The sequence below is a fragment of the Notolepis coatsorum genome (assembly GCF_963971535.1).
Source record: "Notolepis coatsorum genome assembly, chromosome: 11".
Lineage (NCBI taxonomy): Eukaryota > Metazoa > Chordata > Actinopteri > Aulopiformes > Paralepididae > Notolepis > Notolepis coatsorum.
In genome coordinates this window covers 33,590,396-33,612,276 of record NC_140175.1, presented here as the reverse complement: position 1 = coordinate 33,612,276, position 21,881 = coordinate 33,590,396, and the positions used below count along the sequence as shown (strand labels likewise).

Below are 21,881 nucleotides of genomic sequence, written 5' to 3'. Positions count from 1 at the left end.
CTCCTTTCTCTATGAAAAACACAACCTCAGAACACCAGCTACAACATCACAGCAACGTGAAGCTTGTAGAAAAACACCCCACCGATGATGGATGGCTGTAGCCCAACAATGGCTAAACAACACCAAAAAGCTTTTACACTGAGGACAGGTTATACGTGACAAAGAACTAAAGAAGCGTGTGGCTGTACATGTGGTAAATGAAATGTTGCCAATGCCTACGAGTGACTCTCCGTCTTTCAGACAGATCATCGGGGAAAAATCAAAGGAAGGATAAAAAAAAAATCATTTTCAAGCTATCTAGACAAGGAATATACTTTGATGGAAGCTGAGCTGAAGCAGGCATTTAAAGAGATGGACTATGTCTCTATGACGGCCGACATCTGGACTGCTAACGATAAAAGCTTTCTGGGGATGACGGTTCATTGGATAAACGGGTCGAGCTTGCAGCGTAAGAATGCTTCCGTAGCGGACGCGTCGCAGGGAGACAGACAGAGGTGCTGCACTCTGCGTCGCCGCGGGGACCGGTCCACGTGATCATTCACACTGAGGCACACAGGCGAGGTGGCTACGTCGTACCGAATTGTGGCGGTAAGAAAGTAAGCAATTCTGGGAGGTGTAACTAAAGTAATGTAATAAGTAATGTAACAAGTTACTGCTCCCAGGGAGTAATACGTAGAGTAATAAGTAAGACCTCTACGCTCTACATCTTCTGGCCGCCTCAGATCCACTCCAGGGGGGTCATCAAAGAAAATCAGTCCTCGCTCCGCAGTGGTGGAACAAACTTCCCACCACAGTCAGGACAGCCGAAACCCACCCAATAAAAACATACTTCTTCAATCAAAATCTGAAATGAAAAAAATATGTATAATAATAACCTTTGTATACTGTATGTACTATTCCTCAGTATGCACACTGCTACTAAGGAATCTACCTCGCCTATATTATTATGACCTACTATGCTAATATGCACAACATTTCGAGCTGCTGGAGTTCTAAATGTAAATGTAATTGATTAATGCACCCAAAACTGTTGGCACTGCACAGCAATTAGGCATTTTTCGTTCGAAGGTTTGGTCACCAATGGCTAGAAAGGAAAAAATGGGAAACAAGACAACTACACCAGCATTCCATGCAAGTCCTCTAACGCCTGTGCCCCCACCCGTGTGTATAGGTGTTTATACGTGCATGTGTGTGTGCAGTAAGATGTGTACGATATGTCTTTGCCTCTGTGTGTGCGTAATAGGCTTTGATTAAGTACGATAGCACGTGCGCCTCCCTGATAAGACTCTACATGTGATAACGTCATCCGGAAGAAAACCTCCTTATGGAGGCGGCATCAATTACATCGATCTCACAAAACGACTTTGACCCAAAACAAAGCAAATCTGACTTCCAATCTGCTTACCTGCAGACAGGAAAGAAAGGTCTTTATTACATTTCTGCTTTATCGACGCACGTGTGTGTGTGTGTGTGTCTGTGTGTGTGTGTCTGTTTGTGTGCGTTTTCTGCTGTTGCGCGCAGTTTTGCACTCTGCAGCAGTAGGACTCCTCCCAGCCATACTGAATCAATATTGAAGAAGCAAGACCCTCCGTTCTCTCTGTGTCTATAGATCTATGCTCTCTATTCCAGACTCTGCTTCCTCTGCATGTTTCTGATCTCTCTCTCTCTCTCTCTCTCTCTCTCTCTCTCTCTCTCTCTCTCTCTCTCTCTCTCTCTCTCTCCCTCTCTCTCTCTCTCTCTGTCTGCTGGCTACGTGACTGAAGGAGAACTGTCTTCACCAATTTACGGTACACGCAGAAGTAGGAGGAGGCAAGTTTGGCCCTGAGACGATTTTGGGTTATAGTATTTCTGACAAGTGCATATTGTTACGGAGTGCATTCAAAGACACAGAGTGGGGAGGGAAGCTATTATGCGAATGGGCAAAGCGAGGCCCCCGAGTGTTTTCCTCCCTGTTTCCCTGACTGTTTCTATTCTCCTCCTGCCCTTCAGACGCATCCCTTCCTGGGAGGGGAGGAGCGGACGCCTCGCTGACGTCTTGTGTTTTACAGATCCCTGGTCCTCGTTCGATCTGTGTATATAGCTTAATACGCCATGCTCGGCTCCCTTTCAAGTGCCATTGTACTTCTGGATGTGAGTGAAGTGGCTGCCTCACTCTTATCTGACGAGTGGAGTGCCTATTGTTAATCCCGGGTCCCCCCCCCTTCCAAAGAAAAAAGAAAGGGGGAAAAAAGAATCTAAATTACTTCGAGAATATATAGGCATTGATGAAAGACTTTATCAAATAAACCATTTATTCGGCTTTGAGTTGTGAATGTAGGAATCATGAGGAATGAGAAAGTATGTGAAGTCAGTTAGTGGAAGTAATATCTGATGAATGGAAGGTCTGGCTAACTCACTCACTCACTTAGTCAGCCAGCCAGCCAGCCAGTCAGTCCTGCGCGGCTGCATACGCTCCTCTACACCATGTACCTCACGGCTGCAGACGCTCCTCTACATCATGTACCTCGTCGCTGCAGACGCTCCTCTACATCATGTACCTCGTCGCTGCAGACGCTCCTCTACATCATGTACCTCGTCGCTGCAGACGCTCCTCTACATCATGTACTCGTCGCTGCAGACGCTCCTCTACATCGTGTACCTCGTCGCTGCAGACGCTCCTCTACATCATGTACCTCGTCGCTGCAGACGCTCCTCTACATCGTGTACCTCGTCGCTGCAGACGCTCCTCTACATCATGTACCTCGTCGCTGCAGACGCTCCTCTACATCATGTACCTCGTCGCTGCAGACGCTCCTCTACATCGTGTACCTCGTGGCTGCAGACGCTTCTCTACCTCGTGGCTGCAGACGCTCCTCTACATCATGTACCGCACGGCTGCAGACGCTCCTCTACATCATGTACCTCATGTCTGCATACGCTCCTCTACATAATGTACCTCACGGCTGCATACGCTCCTCTACCTCATGTACCTTGTCGCTGCATACGCTCCTCTACCTCATGTACCTTGTCGCTGCATACGCTCCTCTACATCGTGTACCTTGTGGCTGCATACGCTCCTCTACATCGTGTACCTTGTGGCTGCATACGCTCCTCTACATAGTGTACCTCATGGCTGCATTACGCTCCTCTACATCATGTACCTCACGGCTGCATGCGCTCCTCTACATCATGCACCTCGTGGCTGCATACGCTCCTCTACATCATGTACCTCGTGGCTGCATACGCTCCTCTACATTGTGTACCTCATGGCTGCATATGCAACTATACATTGAAAATGTATTGAAAGTAGCCACATTGCTACTTAGCTGCCTCTCTCTCTCTCTCTCTCTCTCTCTCTCTCTATCTCTCTCTCTCTATCTCTCTCTCTCTCTCTCTCTCTCTCTCTCTCTCTCTCTCTCTCTCTCTCTCTCTCTCTCTCTCTCTCTCTGACTCAGCAGTCATTGTCAATTCTGCTTAATTTTGTCATGCTTGACTTCCTGCTACTTGGAGTCCCGCCTGCCAGAACCTCTTCATCCGCCTGTCACTTACGACAACAAAGAAGCAGGGAAAGGTGCTCCTTGGGGGGGAGATGTGCCAGGTGTGTGTATGTGTGTGCGTGTGCGTGTGTGTGCGTGTGCGTGTGCGTGTGCGTGTGTGTGTGTGTATGTGTGTGTGTGTGTGTAAACTAGTGTGAATTTGCTGTGCTATGGTAAATGTATACAATGACCATTCATACTATACCATAATGGTTTTCTGTAAGGGATGAAAGACAGAGATGAAAGACAAACAACTAATTATTGTTGTGAATTCTATCAAATATAAACAAAGAGGTTTCATTCTCTATTTGACTGACTGACCTCTTGATACCTACACGATGAGTTTCAAACTGTATTAGCTGCAATATGTTTGTTTACATTTATTGAAATTGTACTTGTGTGGACAATTGAATTTGTTTGTTTTGAACCATGTTGAGCCTGAACACCACCAGACTCGTCACAATACAAATTGACAATCCACTGATTTAGCTGTTTCTCACTCTACAGATCAGTCCTCCTTCTGACTGGATATGAATGGATGACTAAAAATAGAAGTGTTCTGGATCCAAGAATTGATCTCAGTGGAGCTAAATTTTCTTCACAGCGTATGTGGCTTTAACTCATTCAGCACCAGCCACGAGAAAAGTCGGGTTAACTCGCCAACCGTTCAGCACCAATCACGAGAAAACTCGGGTTTTAATCGTTATTTCTTTTATTAGCTATATCCATTCATTTTTCCCCTTCATATGCAATGCCGGACAATGTGGGACGGACCTCCATGAGCAGTATTTGGAATGGCGATCAGATAATTGACCAGGTAAGGACTCTATCCAATCTTGCGTTGATCTGATATTTCTTTCTACCGCGATCGAAGCTGTCTGTGTGGAATGTGTTGTGCTTTTTACCGTTGGCTGCGGTGGGGGGGGGGGGGGGGGGGGGAGACATAATAATGATAATCTAGCGTTGATTTCAGGAAGATTCGATAATCAGGCCAACGTGATAAGTGTATTCCACTAAAACGCTATTATCGCGTCTTTTCCTGGGATTACTAAGAATCACCAAAACTATACTCATATTCAAAACGGTATAAAATGGAAATGTTCGGATGAAAAAACAATCTGTTTCGTGCATGTTGACTGGAAGCAACTCACTGACAATCGACGGGTGTATTAGACACATAGCTATACTATAAGATATATTTTAAGCACAATTTCGCAGTCTCCCCATTGATTAAAGCGATGGCGTTCTAGCGCCCCCTGGCGCTGAATGAGTTAATGTACAAGTAAATTTGATGAGTTATTTTTATGAAGTTGACAATATACTGATTTCTTTGTTTCAAACCCCACAGATTTCAGTTCAGTTCAGTTCAGAGTTTTTATTTGCCACATGGAATCATACAATCAGAGTTTCTTCATTACACAATCATAAATATCATTCCATGGACAAAAGGAGCAGGAAGAAGAATAAACCTTATAGTTACCTGCCCCTTATTCCTAAACTAAACAAGTATTTACTTAATGGTCTGCGTACAACCTAATTTACACAAATAATAATTTATACCATTATACAAGAAACAGACAAGAACAAGAAACAAGAAAAAATTAAATAATAATAATAATAATAAAGAATAAAAGAAAGAGACCAAAAAAAGAAAATATGTCACTATTCAGATCACATTTGATTTTCATACTGACTACATTTCTTTTTTTTATAATTTTTTTTGAATTGATAAACACTATTACATCCCTTAAGCTCGCTATGGAGAGAATTCCACAACTGTACACCAATAACTGAAGGACACATCTGTTTAAGTGTGGTACGTGCAAACTGATGTTTAAAATTGTATTTTCTCCTACTAAACTCACTTTCTAAATGAAAAATATTTAGTTTTTCTGGCAGTGTATTATTTCTTTCCCTAAACATAATTAACATTGTTTGAAACTTAACCATGTCTTCAAGTTTAATTGTTCTAGATTTAATAAATAATGTATTTGTGTGTTCTCGATAACTCACTTTATGTGTGATTCTTACAGCCCTGTAGTATATATAATGGTTTTATATTGGTCCCATAAGTATTCCCCCATACTTCAACACAATAACTGATATAAGGTGAGATGAGTGAACAGTAGAGTGTTCTCATTGCCTCATACTCTAACACATCCTTTACTTGATTCATAACAAAAATACTCTTGGACATCTTTTTTTTAATGTGTGCTATGTGCGATTTCCATGTTAATTTATCATCCATAATCACACCAAGAAAACGAAATTCATTAACTGTCAAATTCTATATCAACTCCATCTATGGTCAGTACTATATTTTCATCTAGTTTTCGATTGCCAAAAATCATAAATTTAGTTTTTTTCAGATTCAGTGATAGCTTATTTACATCAAACCATTTCTTTAGCTTTGTCATTTCATACACAATATATTCAGCTAGTTCCTTTAAATTATTTCCAAAGCAAAAAATTATTGTATCATCAGCAAACAAGACAAACTGTAATAGTTTTGAAACACCACAATTTCCCCTCCCCAGAGGTGCTAATTGTTCACTCAGAAGAGACATTTTCCAGATGAAACTCAGTGGAGAATGACAATTCCTCTTCAGCTTTCTATAAGGTCACTCCATTGCTGCCGTCTTATATTTATGCAGTTGACAATCTACTGATCTCTTTGTCTATTAATTTGGTAAAGGTCAATGTTATATGTACTAATTACCAATCCAGCCTGCGGTACTGATTCACTCCTCCCACTCCCTTTCTCTAGCCTAGAAACAACAGGATTAAAATAAACTGTGTTTCCAATGCTGCATTACTCTGAAGAAGACACTGTTCTGTCAAAACATCAGTGTTTTAAGATGATCTATGTGCTCCCGTACTTTCCTTTTTGATGATTACTATGGTCCAAGTCTGAGTAGCACCGTCCCTCATATGATAAACAGTCTTAGCGCGTGCACTCTGAATGTTGACCTTCATGAAAAATGTGTATTCTTGTTTTATTGAGTCAGTCCTCACATTTGCTTTTGTAAGTTGGTACGGTTCACTTGCCATCAACAATTCAAATAAACTGCAGGGCGTTGTCAAAGTGTGCAGCAGAATAACAGGCACAACCCTAAATGACCCGTCTTATAAGGTCAGGACATTGAGGAAGGCCCAGTGAATCCTGGATGATCCCAGCCACCCCCTGTCAAATGAGTTGCTTCCGTTCGGTTGCAGGTATAATCGGCCAAGATGCGACCAATAGACTCAATAACTCATTTGTCCCTGTTGCCATTGCTCTTTTAAATGAGTCAATGTGATCCCATTGTGTTTTGTATTCAGTCATATTGACTCAAACTCATAGTCCCTGCTGTTTTTAATCATTAATTGTGATTTCTGTGATTTTTGTATTATTGTGTTATTGTGCCTGATATGGATGTGATTATTGCAGTCTGTACTATACCATACATTGTCAATCAGGGATAAGAAAGACTACATTGCACCTTGAACCTATATGGTTAAAACAAATTCTGATTTGGGTAATTTAACTTGCTCTATGATTTTCTGGTTTGGTCATACCACAATTTAAAAGTATTTTTTTGTTGGAACATATTTGTACAGTACTTCAACTCATTATAAAGATAATTCCAGAGTTTGACTCCCACCACTGATATACACATCTGTTTCAGGGTTGTCCGTGCAGCACACTGATGTTTAAAATGACCTTCCCTTCTATGCTCTCCATTCTGTGATATGAGGACAAACCTGTTTTGTAGATTGGCTGGTAATGCTTTACTTTTGGCCTTGTGCATAACTACTAATGTATGTAATTTAACTAGCCCAGAATTTCAATAATCCAGAATTAATCAATAATATGTTGGTGTGTTCTCCATAGTCTGCTTTACAAATAATCCTAATAGCTCTCGGCCTGTAGGAGATACAGTGGTGTTATATTACTCTTATAGGTGTTACCCCATACTTCCACACAGTAATTAATATAAGGCAATATGAGTGCACACTACAGTACAATGTTCGCATTGCTTTGTTATCTTAATACATATTTAACTTTATTCACAATAAAAATCGTTTTAGAAATTTGTTTCCTTACGTGTGCAATATGAGAAGTGCTGCCGATATTAATTCAAATCAAATAGTTGTTGAGCGACATCACTGCTGTCAACCTCCGTGCAATGTTTCATCCAAATCAGAACCGTAGGAACTACGGCTGGTGAAGACAGACACACGGACAGGAGCGATTAGCGATACCCCCTTCGCAACACTCCGTGCGCACGGGTATAATCAAATGTGTGTGTGTGTGTGTGTGTGTGTGTGTGTGTGTGTGCGTGTGTGTGTGTGTGTGTGTGTGTGTGTGCATGTGCGTGTGCATGTGCGTGTGCATGTGTGTGTGCGTGCACATGGTGACTCCCACCTTGATGGCGTTGGTGGAGATCTGGATCTCGTGCAGCTTCCTCATGGTGCCGTCGCGGTCGATGAAGTAGGAGGAGGCCAGCTGGTGGAGGGCTTCCACATTCTGGGTGGCGTTGACCAGCTTCCTGTCCAGCTTGGTCTTGGCCATGTACATAGTCAGCGCCTCCTCTCCTGCAGAGAACACAGAAGAAGAGCTTATGGCCGCAGCTTTCTCTCTTTCCGAGTGGCTCACTGTCGATGGCTAAAGCAAAAGCAAGCGAGTTCTGGTTTCAAATAACTTTTAATAAATATATATAAAAGGAAATTAGTTACATGCAAATCTTTTAATGTCAAATGGATATTGTGAATATTTTAATTAAAGTGTGCTTCATTTAGTTTCACAAACATGTAAACAGCCTCAAAAGTGGACACATTACCTGCAAGATATTATGAATCAAGCATTTATCGTATTACTGTTTATTGGGATCTTGTGTCTGAGCTAGTTACAAACTATAGTTAATTTGTGTTAGATCTGGACTCATTTACCCTTCTGTACCAGTGTGAGTACGGAGAGGTGTATCGGGTTTATAGTTGATGGCATTACTATGAAATAGATACCGCATCCTCTTTGTGGGGCATTTGATGTGACAAGTTGTAACTTGATAATTAATTTAATCCTACCGTAGAACTCTCTATAGCTTTCAATAACAAGTAGCCATTACGACATCATTAAGTTCTATTCACATGCAGGATCATGCACATGAAAGGGTTAATGGAAAGCCTGTAGCTAGTCTATGATATCTGCGTATTCTTTTTTTCTTAGATAGTTACCATTCCTGTGAAAGATATCATTCATTTATAAAATGTCTTTATTATTATGATTTATTGCACATCATCATATGCATATCATCATCCCGCCAGTCAAATATAAAGCTGCTTAGCAACAGCCACAGTGACCTTCCTTTAAAAACTGATTTACTTAATTACATTACAAAGCACTTTTTTTTTACGACAACGCTACAATCATAATGTCAGGAGTTATTGCTTTCGCTCAATCTAAATGTCACCGTACTGAAGAAGGCATCCCACCATAACCCACTCCCCTATGCACGGGTAAAGGTCGAAGGTGTTGAGGACTTAGAAGTGAGTGGATTGCGTTCACACTGAGGCGGTGACCTTTCTGTAAGCGCTCCCGCGCCACCACCGAGGAAGAACTGCAAACACTCCGGCGCGGCAGCAGCGCTAACTCTTTCTACGCGGCAACAAACAGCAGCCCTGATGATTGGCCTGTCGTACGGTATGCTAACACTTGTTTGTTGACAGACCATTAAAGGTTGAGCAGCTCCTTATACACACATGCATCCCTCGCTCCCTCTCCCCCCTCACAGAAACACAGAAACAACAAGCAAACAAACACTCAAATCCCCAATCCCCAATCCACAATCTCACCCACAAGCACACGCACGCACGCACACACGAATGCGCACGCACACACACACACACACATACACACACACACACACACACACACACACACACACACACACACACACACACACACACACACACACACACACACACACACACACACACACACACACACACACACACACACACACACACACACACACACACACACACACACACACACACACACACACACACACACGCACACATAGCCTCCTCAAAATTTGCATTCAAAAGGGCAAACCGTAATGCCCTGGACTCATTCAAGAGCATGTCACATTATGCTCCAGCACCCTGCTCTGTGATTGGTTATTCGGCCCCCAGCGATGCAACGGGATTGGTCATTTAACTTGTGGCGGCCGCGACCAGGAGGAGGGGGGGGCAGCAGCAGCGGGGGGGAGGGGGGGGGGGGGGGGGGCGGGGGGGAGGGGGGGGGGGGCGGTGGGGGGCAATGTCTCACGCCTGGTTGGAGGGCAACCACAAAGGAGAGGGGGGGCAAGTCCCTTTTCCCTGACCCCCACCGTCATCCTCCGCACTCGCCAAACCCCCTGCCCCCTCAGGGGACGCCAGGGAAAGTGACTCACGTACCCTTGGCTTACTGCACAAGGATAATGGTTCCACATTAGCCCATGATCAGTCACTTTGCCCCCACTACAACTTATTGTACTGTAGCTTAAAGTAGGGCTCCTGAGCATAAATACGTTGCACTTACCACCCCACTCCTGCCCCAGTGAAACCATTACCTCCCGGGCTTCGAACAATGGCTGCCTTCATTCATTCTCTTTTATTGATTTGGGTTCTCTTTTATTGTCTTGCATTCTCACATGGGGCACCCCCCCCCCCCCCCCCCCCCCAAATAAATGAATGAATAAATAAATAAATAAATAAATAAAAACCTGAATTGATTTGTACAAAAGGCGTACGTGTGTTCACAATGTGTCTTTTGGCCAAATTATGACATTCACAGTTTTATGGATATACATTATTGCCAGGCAGGGGCACTTTTTATTGGCTGAAGTAATGAAATAATACAAGCTGATGGATATATAAAAGCAAAACGTGAGGGGGAAGGTATTGATTTACCTGTATATCATTAATGCTGTCTGTCGAGGGCTTGGAGCGTGCGTGTGAGTCTGTGTGTATCTGCCTAGTGCTGTGTGTGTGTGTGTGTGTGTGTGTGTGTGTGTGTGTGTGTGTGTGTGTGTGTGTGTGTGTGTGTGTGTGTGTGTGTGTGTGTGTGTGTGTGTGTGTGTGTGTGTGTGTGTGTGTGTGTGTGTGTGTGTGTGTGTGTGTGTGTGTGTGTGTGTGTGTGTGTGTGTGTGTGTGTGTGTGTGTGTGTGTGTGTGTGTACGCGTGTGTATGTGTGTGCAGCGGTGGTTGCAAGCAGAGGGTTGAGAGTGCAAGTGCGGCTTTAATGCGATGTGATGGCAGTGGGAGCTCCAATGTGTTGCTAATGGTAGCACTGTGGGATGGCTTATAGAACACATTACACCTCCCTGCCTTAAAGGTGGAAGAATGCTGGAAGATTTATTACCAAGGGCCTTCCTCAGGAGGGAGGAGAAAAAAACCTGCCTCATTTCACTTAAACCTGAACACAAACATAGACGTTCAACAATCAACAGCATTGACATCAAATTATCAGATGACATCGCCTGTGGTGGAAGAGGTGCACAATTCCTTATTTAACATCTTCCCCAGAGTCAGACGAGAAGATTATATCAGTTTCATCTCGGTGTGGCCAGTAGCCCCAGAGGGAGGTCCAGGCGCATCCATCCCATGCATCCATACTAGTAGGTATTGCAAACATCTTTTGTGGGCGAAATTGTATCGATCGAACAACATTTTTAATATGGTTAAAGAACATGGCTATGAATTGTATGAAGTATTGTATTTAAACCCCTGACTGTCTGGTTACTGTGTTGTAATCTTTAATAATGTAATTCAACCTCCAACAACAAAGCAAAAGTCACCATTTCTGATACAACATAGTCTTAAATGTTGACACAATATAAACCAGAATATATTAAGTGTTTATAATAATATTCTGAGTTATAATATGTCCCCTGAATTTCCCCACAGGGATCAATAAAGGAATATCTTATCTTATATATAAACACTTTCATATATTCTGGTTAAATAATTAATAATATGACTCGGGGACACCACTGTTCATTTTAAATACATAACAGATGAACAGTCAACTCGTTATGTAAGGCTCATCATCACATAGTGAGTATGTGACCCTGAAGTATGTGACTCATTACTTCATATGACCAGACAGAAACGGATGCACGCAATACAGGATATGAAGTTAGGGTGATAGTAGAAATAGAATACATTGAAAATAATCACGTGATGAAGGTTATTACTTTTAGAATACTAAAAACCATCAATATACTACGGTACTTATGAGCTTAGCTCAGGTAAGCTGACAGGTTAGGCTATACTTGCACATATACAGACTGCATTTGAATTCAGTAGATAATTGGTATTGAAATACTCTAATCTAACTTATTTGAGCCTAATTAATTTGCATCGATTCCCAATATGTCACAAATTACCATACCCACAGTACTTTTTTGAACAGGGTTGATGGGGGCAACGAGGAAGAAAAGTGGCTTGATGACAGGTGGAGATTCACTTTGATTCAGACAGGAAAGGTTATTGGCGACGAGTGGTTTAGTTCTGTGCAGTTGGAGTTGCAGCGCTGCTACTGTGGATCCTCAGTGATATCATCTCTCCATGGCTCACGCTCGCGTACAGTTTCTTGGCCAGGGTGCTGGAGATAAGACGAAGGCTCACAGCGCTACTGCAGCAATGCTGAAGCCAATGGACTCTGTTGTCCTTCAGTAAGCAAAAACACACAGTTGCACACATGTGCTGAAAACAGGAGCTCTATTGAAGTCCGTAATTCTCTCTGAGCGAGGTCGATTCCATGAGGAGCATCTTCCTAACTGGAGGACAAGATATTTTCCAAATTTCCTTCGTTATCTTGAAGAGGCAGATTTGAATCAGCCGTCGGCGAATTGATGAGGCATGTCATCTCCCGAAAATCAGATTTTTTTTTATTACATTTACATTTGACTAGGGCTGACCCCTATTAGTCGATTAGTCGATTAATCGGCCGAAAGGAGCCGTAGTCGACTGGCCAACCTCTTAGTTGAATATATATAAAAAAAAAAATGTAAAAGAATTAATAATTTTAATTTTAAATTTTTTTTTGTATCATTCTTTCCAAAAGAAAAGAGGCCTAAAAGCATGGCTAACGCTAATGGCACGCATACCAGAGGCTAACTGCCTACGAAAACAGGCACAGAGGTACTGAAAGAGGATTTCACCCATTTAATGAACACACTAGACTAGACAAATATCAAGATGTGTAACGCTTCCTCCGGTCCTGCGGGACCGGACGGCAACCCTCCTCCCGGTTCGGCTAGATCAGGTGTCGTATCGTCTCAACTCCCCTTCCATACACCCCTTCATAATACAACATGGCCAACCGGTGGGCTGATGCAGATCTGGCATCAGCTCACTCACCTGATTACTATTATTTACTGCCATTTATGTTTATTATGTTTATTGTCTGTGTTGTCGTTGTTGTCTCCACTTTGTTAGACTTGTGTTCCCCTGTCTGTGTTTTGTAAATATGTTTTAGTCTTGTTGTTCAATTGTTATTGTTTTTCCCAGTGTGCTCTGTGTTCTGTTGTTTCTGTCTACCACACCTGTGTCCTGTTTGTAATTACCCTCTGTCTCTAATTAGTGTTTGTATATTAGGTGTTGTGGACAAGCAGACACTTGCTGGTTCATTGTTTAATTGTTACCGTTGTTGTCAGTCGTGTTTGTTGTTTTGAAGTAAAAGCCTTATTATTCACCACTACGCCGTCTCCTGTATCCTGTTTATCTCTCCGTTCTACACTGCAAACTGAGTTCCACCACATCATGCCAGCAAAGCGGCACCATCGTAACAAAGATGTATCCATCAGTGGACCAATTGCATGCTTTTGCAGAGGACAAGAAGCCTTCAGTCGACTCCTTCAGACATTAAGCACCCCCCACAGCCCAAATGGAATGATAAACCAATAGTCGACTAACGGCAAATTTTTGCCAATCATAGTCGACCATCCAAATCCTTAGTCGGGGACAGCCCTACATTTTACATTTAGTCATTTAGCTGACACTTTTATCCAAAGCAACTTACAAGTTCTGTACGACAAGTCATCAGGAAGGGCACAACTCTATCAGCTGAGTAACAATGTTCATCAAAGTGTGAGTGCTACAGTGTAGGTTAGTTTATTAGGACAAGTGCATGACAGTAAGGTTAGTTATATATAAAACAAACAAAAGTTTAATTCAGATAATGGTTATTATTGGCAATCGTTTTTTGCCACTGTCCTTTAGGTGTCATTTAACTTCCCATCCCACATAATTAGTTATGCATAACCTTCTTTGTGTGGGCTGGCCTAGATCTTTAAGATATCAGACATCACTTAAATCAGACTCAAACTCTTATTCTGGTTATAAAATCTGTTCAGAGCATCAGAGGTTAAAACAGTTTGCGGCATATTTTCATTATTTGTCATTATCAATTTGTCATAAAAACGTCTTTCTGTGTGATAGAGTTGTTGCATGTGTGTGTCTCTCAGCATGGGCCATACATTTAATCAACATTCCAATGCTCTTTCATCTCGAGAGCAGAGTGGTTTCAGAGTTTCAGAGTTCTGGTCAATATCACAAAATGGCCGCCTTATGCTGAATTTAATCTTGCTGGACTGTGAGTTCTCTACATGGTTTAATAGAGTTTTTTGTTTGTTTTTGAGATCATCAGGCTTCTGCCAGCACAATATTGATGTAATTAAGAGATTCACTGGAAAAATTATAAAATAAAATAAATGTTTTAAATGCATAATTATGTTTAGTAGTAGGCGGCGCTAAAGCTCGGGACAGGTTTTTTCAGTAAAGAAAATAAATTATGGAATAACAAGAGACTGGTGGCGAAGGGTTGATCATCGCCAAGACGTTCTGATGGCAGGTGGTCAACAAGTTTTGAAAATGTGAAAAATACTGTCAGAAAACGATTATCGCAGCTTTAAAAAACAAACACCTCCCGGTCCTATAAGATTGTGACAACAAAAACATCCTCACACAAGAAAAGCCCCATCTCCTGCTCGCTCAGGTAAGGCAGCATTTCATCAGAAGTGCTCTCCAGCCATACGGAGCAGAGCATCATCCTGTTACATTCTTCCCTTATCGTTTTAGATGTAACAGCCGGGTGGGGGGGGGGGGGGGGGCCTGCGGGGCCCAGGCTTTTCCGTACACTCCTGGTTCCACCCGGGTTTATCGGTTCATATAATGGTGTTCTTTAATGGGCAGGCGGTGAGATTGGGATGACAGACCACCGCGCAGTAACTCTCATGAAAAAATGCCCTCAAGGTTGAAGATGAGCTGGTGACACTTAGTGTTGGATAGGAGAATGAGGAAGAGGAGGGGGTGGGTAGGGGGGTGTAGAGATAGAGGGGGTAAAGACAGAGAGAGAGAGAGACAGAGAGCGGGGAGAGATACAGAGAGGGGTGGCAGAGAGGGGGGAGAGAGACAGAGATGGGGGGAGACAGGGGGGAGGGAGGCAGAGAGCAGGGAGAGAGATAGAGATGGGGGGGAGACAGGGGGGAGAGAGACAGAGGTGGGGGAGAGAGACAGAGAGAGGATAGAGAGATAGAGATGGGGGGAGACAGGGGGGAGAGAGGCAGAGAGCAGGGAGAGAGACATAGAAGGGGGAGAGAGATACATAGAGGGGATAGAGAGACAGAGGTGGGGGAGAGAGACAGAGAGGGGGGGAGATACAGATATGGGGGGATAGAGATAGAGAGGAGAGAGGCAGAGCGGGGAGAGAGACAGAGAGGGGGGATATAGGCAGAGAGGGGGGAGAGCGGCAGACACTTTACCAAAAGGTAAAGGAGGAACAGTGACCAGAGAGAGAACGAAAGAGTGTGGGAGAGAGAGAGAGAAAGAGAGAGAGAGAGGAAAAGGAGGGGGGTAGAGAGAGTGATAGAGGTAGGGAGAGAGAGAGATATAGAGAGGGAGAGAGATGGGGGGGTGGAGAGAGAGGGTATATAAGTAAGGGATAATGTATGGATAATGTTTTGCGACGAGGTCATTGTCGCAAAATAATTGACCGACATGGCGTTCTGGACAATGACAGAGTATAGCTATACATTATCCCGCTTATTAGAGGGCTAACTTACAAACAATATACGTAATTCATTTTACACCATCGACAAGACGAGATCAAATGCAGACACAGTTGTTCTGTTGCTCCTCTGTCATCGCCGGCAGGTGTGTGGACTTGATGTAGTGCAGCTGTGCATAATGGTAAAGCTTAGCTTTCGTGACTGCAATCAAAATGCTTGATTGTGATTGGTCAATAGCGCTCTGTTGCCCCTAACAGCGGTCATTATTGCGCGTTGCCCGTAGCAGCGGTGAATTATCAAGAAATAATTGACCGCTGTTAGGGGCAAACGAGCGCTATTGACCAATCACAATCAAGCATTTTGGCGAATGTTAAAACGCCATAATAAAGAGAGATAGAGAGAAGGAGAAAGAGGGGGGGGGGGTAGAGATAGAGAGGAGGGGTAGTGGGAGACTAATAATTTCTGTGGATCATGATTTTCTCATCTATCATCCACTTTTAATCACCTGCTCATCTATGGCAGCGGTGAATCATTCTCCTTAGGCCTGGTTGCCTTATTTATATTTTACCCCCTCATGCAATATTTCACCACAATATCACATTTCCGCTTTTCCATAATTAGTGTCTTAGAGGGTGAATCACCTTGCAGTCTGGTGTATATGTGATATTGGAACTCTAAACCCCTCCCTGCCCATGATATTCCTCCCCGCGACTTATCTGAATTATTAAAGCCAACTGTTTGACATTCAGGTGAACTTGTAAATTTGCAAAAAAAAGAAGAAAAAAAAGAGGGGAGGGGGGTGATAGAGAGACTGCTGTCTGGGTTCTCTCTCCTGTTTAATGCTTAAGGCCCCAGTGCCTCTGGTTTGATATATTAATGTTGAAGTGGTGAAAGTCTATTTAAAATTAGTTATGTCGTTATTGGACCAAAAAAAAAGAAAAGACACTCAGCACCAGAGCTGGTGCCCTGGACACAGAATAAACCTAAAAAATAAGATTACCGTAGGAAGTCTTATTGAAAGTCGTATAGTCTTATAGGACATGCCGTGCATGTTCACATTGCTGGTTCCCGGCTGTATACAGTATGTACCGCTAGGCTTTGTTTGCTTCATTTCAGAGCCGGGGAAATTAACATAGACTGAAATTAACCTTTGATCTCCTGGGCGATGGTACAAACGTAATAAAATGTTACTTTCCTAAACATAAAATCTGGGCCACTTATTTGTCAAACACCTAAAGTTGTTGAAATAGTCCAACGTCTAACATTTTCAACCGTTTTTCTGTTTACTGGGTGTTGATGAATTGAATGCGACTTGGAGTGAAAATAACACATTTATCGTTCTAATCAAGCTGTCAGCCCCCATTAGGGATTTGACATATAAGTGGCTCAGATTTTTTGTTTAGGTAATATTAAATGCTTCTGAGTAAGTAAATTGAATTATGTGACGTATACCATTGCCTGGGAGATCTAAAATGTATTTCTGTCTATGCTTATTTGGGAACCAGCAAATGTCCACAAATCATATACTTAAATTTTAGAGGCCAAATGAGACAATATTGAGAACTCAATGGCTTCTCAGATGATTCTCAAATGGTCTCAAAACAAGGAACGTCGTTGCTCCTTAGGGCCCTTTAGATAACATCTGCACGGCTACGAGCGTAAAATAAACCGTCAAACACTTTTTATTTCGTAAGCTGACATTAACCGAGAATGAAAGTGCAGCGGCAAGCGAGTGGAAGCAGCCTTACCTCCCAGGGTGGCAGAGATGAGGATGTGGGTGCCATACTTCTTGATGATGGTGTCGATGAACTGCTGCGTGGAGGGTCTGCGGCCGAGCAGGCGGACGCTCCGCTGGAACTCCGGCATGAGAGGCACGGGGTTCCGGATCAGGTCCCTCCGCTCGATGGCCGTGTTCCTCACCTTCCAACGCGCAAACTCCCTGCAGGGAAAACGCAGAGAGAGAGAGGAAACCGTTCATATACTGTATACACAACGGATAGCTGTCCACAGTGAGGCTATTGAAGGTTATGTCCATTGAAAACCCAGAATCCACTACTTTTATTTATTTATTTATTTTCTTAGTGCAATGGCTTGCCATATTTAAAGAAAATTATATTAAAGGTGCTATAGATAAGATGCAGCCACTAGATGTCGCACTAGAGCATCAGCATGTCATGTATCAAACCCAGGTGCATTCCATGTGGGGAAATGGGAAGTCGAGGGGATACATGCACGCAGCATTCATTTAGGACCCGCCAATATTTTGTAAATGATAAATTCATTAATCAATAATTTGTTTGGGTATTCGGCACCTTTCTAAGAGCTCTGTGGATGTATTCTTTTTTTTTATGATTACTCTACATAAAAAAACGTATATAGCACCTTTAATAATAAATCTAGTACATTTAATTATGCACAATTCACAGAGAGAGAGAGAGAGAGAGAGAGAGAGAGAGAGAGATAGAGAGAGAGATAGAGAGAGAGAGAGAGAGAGAGAGAGAGAGAGAGATTGAATAGATACTGTGAATAGCAAGACAGACAGAAACTGTAAATTCAGTCAGTTCACAATGATTCTACACTATAGCAATTGTCTCAGATAATGAAATAAAATAGTCTAAGGAGCTGATTACTATAAAACAAATATAGCAAACGTGGATCTAAAATATCACAATTCACAGCGAGAGAGAGGGAGAGTGAGAGAGAGAGAGAGAGAGAGAGAGAGAGAGAGAGAGAGAGAGAGAGAGAGAGAGAGAGAGAGAGAGAGAGAGAGAGAGAGTACTCTCTCATAATGACATTTAGACATTTAGGAAACTTTAGATTCCATACTTCGTGACTGCTTGATCAACACGACCGACTGTGAAATTAAAATGAAAATCAAGTGAATAAGTCTGCGGTCATTTAAATAGCTCAGGGCACATTTGTGTTTCGTGAAGCACACATTCTACCCCGTGCACAGGGACCGCCTTGTTTGACTTGACAAAAGTGACACTTCACATTGTAAAAAGTCAAAAAAAAACGTATTAAAGTATTTATGTGATAACGTTTGCCTTGGAGGCCAACCTGACGTGCACTTCTACGAGCCATCGGATCCACCGAGATCCAACATCGACGTGATCTCAATCACTCTGGGGATGAGGGGTGAAAAAAAACTTGAACTATGAAATCAATTAGCGTGCGCCCCGAGGAGGAGAGTGCCAGCCGACATTATCCTCAGCCCCTTCTAAAAGCTCAGACGACGACAGTGTGTTATCCGGAACCCCCCTAATCAGGGGCTAATGCCAAGCGTAGCCGTAGGGGGCTATCTCTGTGGGATGCATGCGACTGTGTTTTGCTACTAACTAGTAAGCGAGCAGCCATCAAACACTCCTAGCCAACTCCTAGCTACATGTTCAATCAGGCTCCAGCTCCGATGGCGTCACGTCACGACCCGTTCCAAATCGGGGAGTTATACACCTGTTGTTCCTGTTTATGTCCACAGAGATTGGATCGCCTATGAAAATGCATCAAAGGTTGCTGTGATACTGTGAGAACTCCCACGCTGAGTAATAGCCACCGCGAGGGTATGCAGCTTAAAAAGAGAGATGAAATACTTTTAAATTAATAATAATAATAATAATAATAATAATAATAATAATAATAATAATAATAATAATAATAATAATAATAATAATAATAATAATAATAATAATAATAATAATAATAATAATAATAATAATAATAATAATAATAATAATTATTATTATTATTATTATTATTATTATAATTATAATAATAATAATAATAATAATAATAATAATAATAATACAAATAATAATAATGCAAATTATTTTGTCCAAGCCAGTCAGTTTGACAATGGACCAGGCCTTGCATAATGTGATGGAGCCGTATGTGTTTTGAGCAGTCGGGCGACTCAGTCTGGCTCAGTCAGGGGTACTCTTTGAAATACAAATATCCCTGGGCAAAACCTCCTTATATATATATATAGGCCTATTTTTATAATAATAAAAATAAAGCCTCCAGCAGAGAAACTGAGACACGGTTCACAAGGATGTTTAGAGTGACATAATCACTGTGATGACAATGGAACAATGGGAGGGAGTCAACAACAACAGTGCTAGAATGAAATGTCAACCCGGCATGGATAAAAAGCAGTGGGGGGGGGGTGTTGGGTGGCGGACCGGTTGGGGGGGTAGGCCGGTAGGTTTCTTTTGCACAATTAAATTCGCCCAGCATGTGGCTTGTGCTTGCGGGCCGTGTTGCCTGGGCGTTTCCCGTTCACACCCTCTCAGTGAGACCGGTTTGTTAAATATCAGTCAACACATTTTCAGTCTGTGGAGGGGGGTTTATATACTACATTACTTTGTGCCAGTGCCAGGCGCTTTAATTTAACTGGAAGGCCGGGATCTTGAATATCATACGCCATTACAAGTTATAGTCTTTGCCACACAATGCCACAGCGTTGTAGTCTGAGTGCGCCACATACTGATATTGTAGTCAGCCACGTAGTCAGGCACTCGCTCAGTTAGCAAGACCTCACTAAAGGCATCGTTCACTTCTCACCAGTGATGGGAATAACGGCGCAATAAGTAACAGCGTTAGTTTTTTCAGTAACGAGTAATCTAACGGATTACTCTTCCAATCTCAATAACGCTGTTACCGTTACTGCAAATAAATCCGGCACGTTACTATGAATTAACCTGTTTCTTTCATCAGACAGATATCTGCGCTGAGAGGCAATATGTTCTTCCTTGTTTAGTGGGCAGTGCGCGAGTCAAGCGGATACATGCTGACGATTGGCTGAGGCTGAGTAAAATGTCATGGTAAGCCAATCAGAGGTAGAGGTGGGTGGGTCTAACGCATCCAGAGTCTGAGCCACAACACAAGCGATTCAGTCAGCGTGATACCGCGGGTCCGTGTAGTGTACGGTTTGAGCCCAAATAATCCAAAACGAATCCAACGGAACAACATAATAAGCGAGCAGTCACTCTTGTTGTGTTGCAGCGCAGGGCAGTAGTGGCTCTACTGCTGACAGGCTCAACCATAGATATATAGTTCTATATATATCTATGGGCTCAACATAGTGCTGCACTTCCTGGTTTAATAGCACAGTCTGGTGCGCAGAGATATATATCTGTATGTCATGCATGTCTTAAATGTCATGATTAGATTAGTTTAGAATGATTCGATTAGATTCTTATATCTGTATGTTGTGTATGTCATGAATTGAAAATGGGGGACCCTGATGTAAACAAGACGAAAGTTTTTCTCTGATCTGCATCCCCTTAACAATTGTGTGTATTGAGCAGTAGTGCTGTACCCATTCTGCAATCTGTTAATTAAAATGTTCAATCAATCAGTATATATTTGTTATTTATTTTTGGTATAGTGCTTAACAAGCATAATTTAATGTTGCCCAGTTGTGGCCTGTTGAGGGGCAATACATATCAAAAGTTCCAAAACATCTATTGTATTTGTATGATCAACTATATAAACATACTAGTAATTATAATATCTACATACATGGCATTTGATTGGAGGCTAGTCTCACTTTGTCCCACAGCAACATTAAAATAGTTTAGATTTGTGTATGTTGTTTATGTAAAAAAAAAATTAAAGTAACGCAATAGTTACTTTCTGAAGTAACTAGTTACTTTTATAATTTGTAACTGAGTAAGTAATTTAGTAACCTTTTGGAAGAAGTAACTGCAACTAGTTACTTTTTAAAAGTAACTTGCCCAACACTGCTTCTCACACGTTATTTGTCCATTTCTTGATGTTATGAGAAGTATCTGGCGATGAGGATTGAACCTGTGCAGCGAGGGGAAATTCCGCTGAGAGAAAAATAATAATACGAAGAGGAAAGCACAGAGTGAGTTGCTAAGCTAACAACGACACAGGCTAATTTCTGGACTAATGTTACCATGCTGCTCGCAGGCAATGTTGCAGATCTTTCCTTTTGACAATGAAAGTAATCCCAGTTCTACCGGACCACGATGGACAAAATGGGTACAAAGGTTTGAAAGTGCTATGAACATTACCGCAGATGCTAGGCTAAAAGCATTGCTTCGCTAAACTGACTTATGGACCACGAGAGAACTCTTGAACTGTCTGAAATGCAGGCATAGAACAGGGTGCAGTACAGATAATGCAGTACATCAGAAGGTTCAAAACAAGCCACCAGCTGAAGATGTACGCTCCAATGAGATTTAGACCAAAAACTGGTGTCGGAAATGAGGAGGCATATACGTGTAACCGGTCTCGTATTGCTCTGCATTGTGTTTCAAATTCCGATTCGACCTGTTAAGGGATTGCCCTGAGTGGGAGTTGA

The 21,881-nt window shown here is 42.4% G+C and overlaps 1 protein-coding gene across 1 annotated transcript in view; it reads right to left on the bottom strand.

Annotated features, from left to right (window-relative positions):
• Nucleotides 1-21,881, bottom strand: part of brinp1 (bone morphogenetic protein/retinoic acid inducible neural-specific 1) — a gene marked incomplete at its 3' end in the record, with an annotated part of 247,393 nt that overhangs the window by 98,701 nt on the left and 126,811 nt on the right. Inside the window, 2 exon segments of the mRNA XM_084324024.1 lie at nt 7,924-8,093; nt 17,302-17,492. Coding sequence (XP_084180150.1) covers nt 7,924-8,093; nt 17,302-17,492 — 361 coding nt within the window.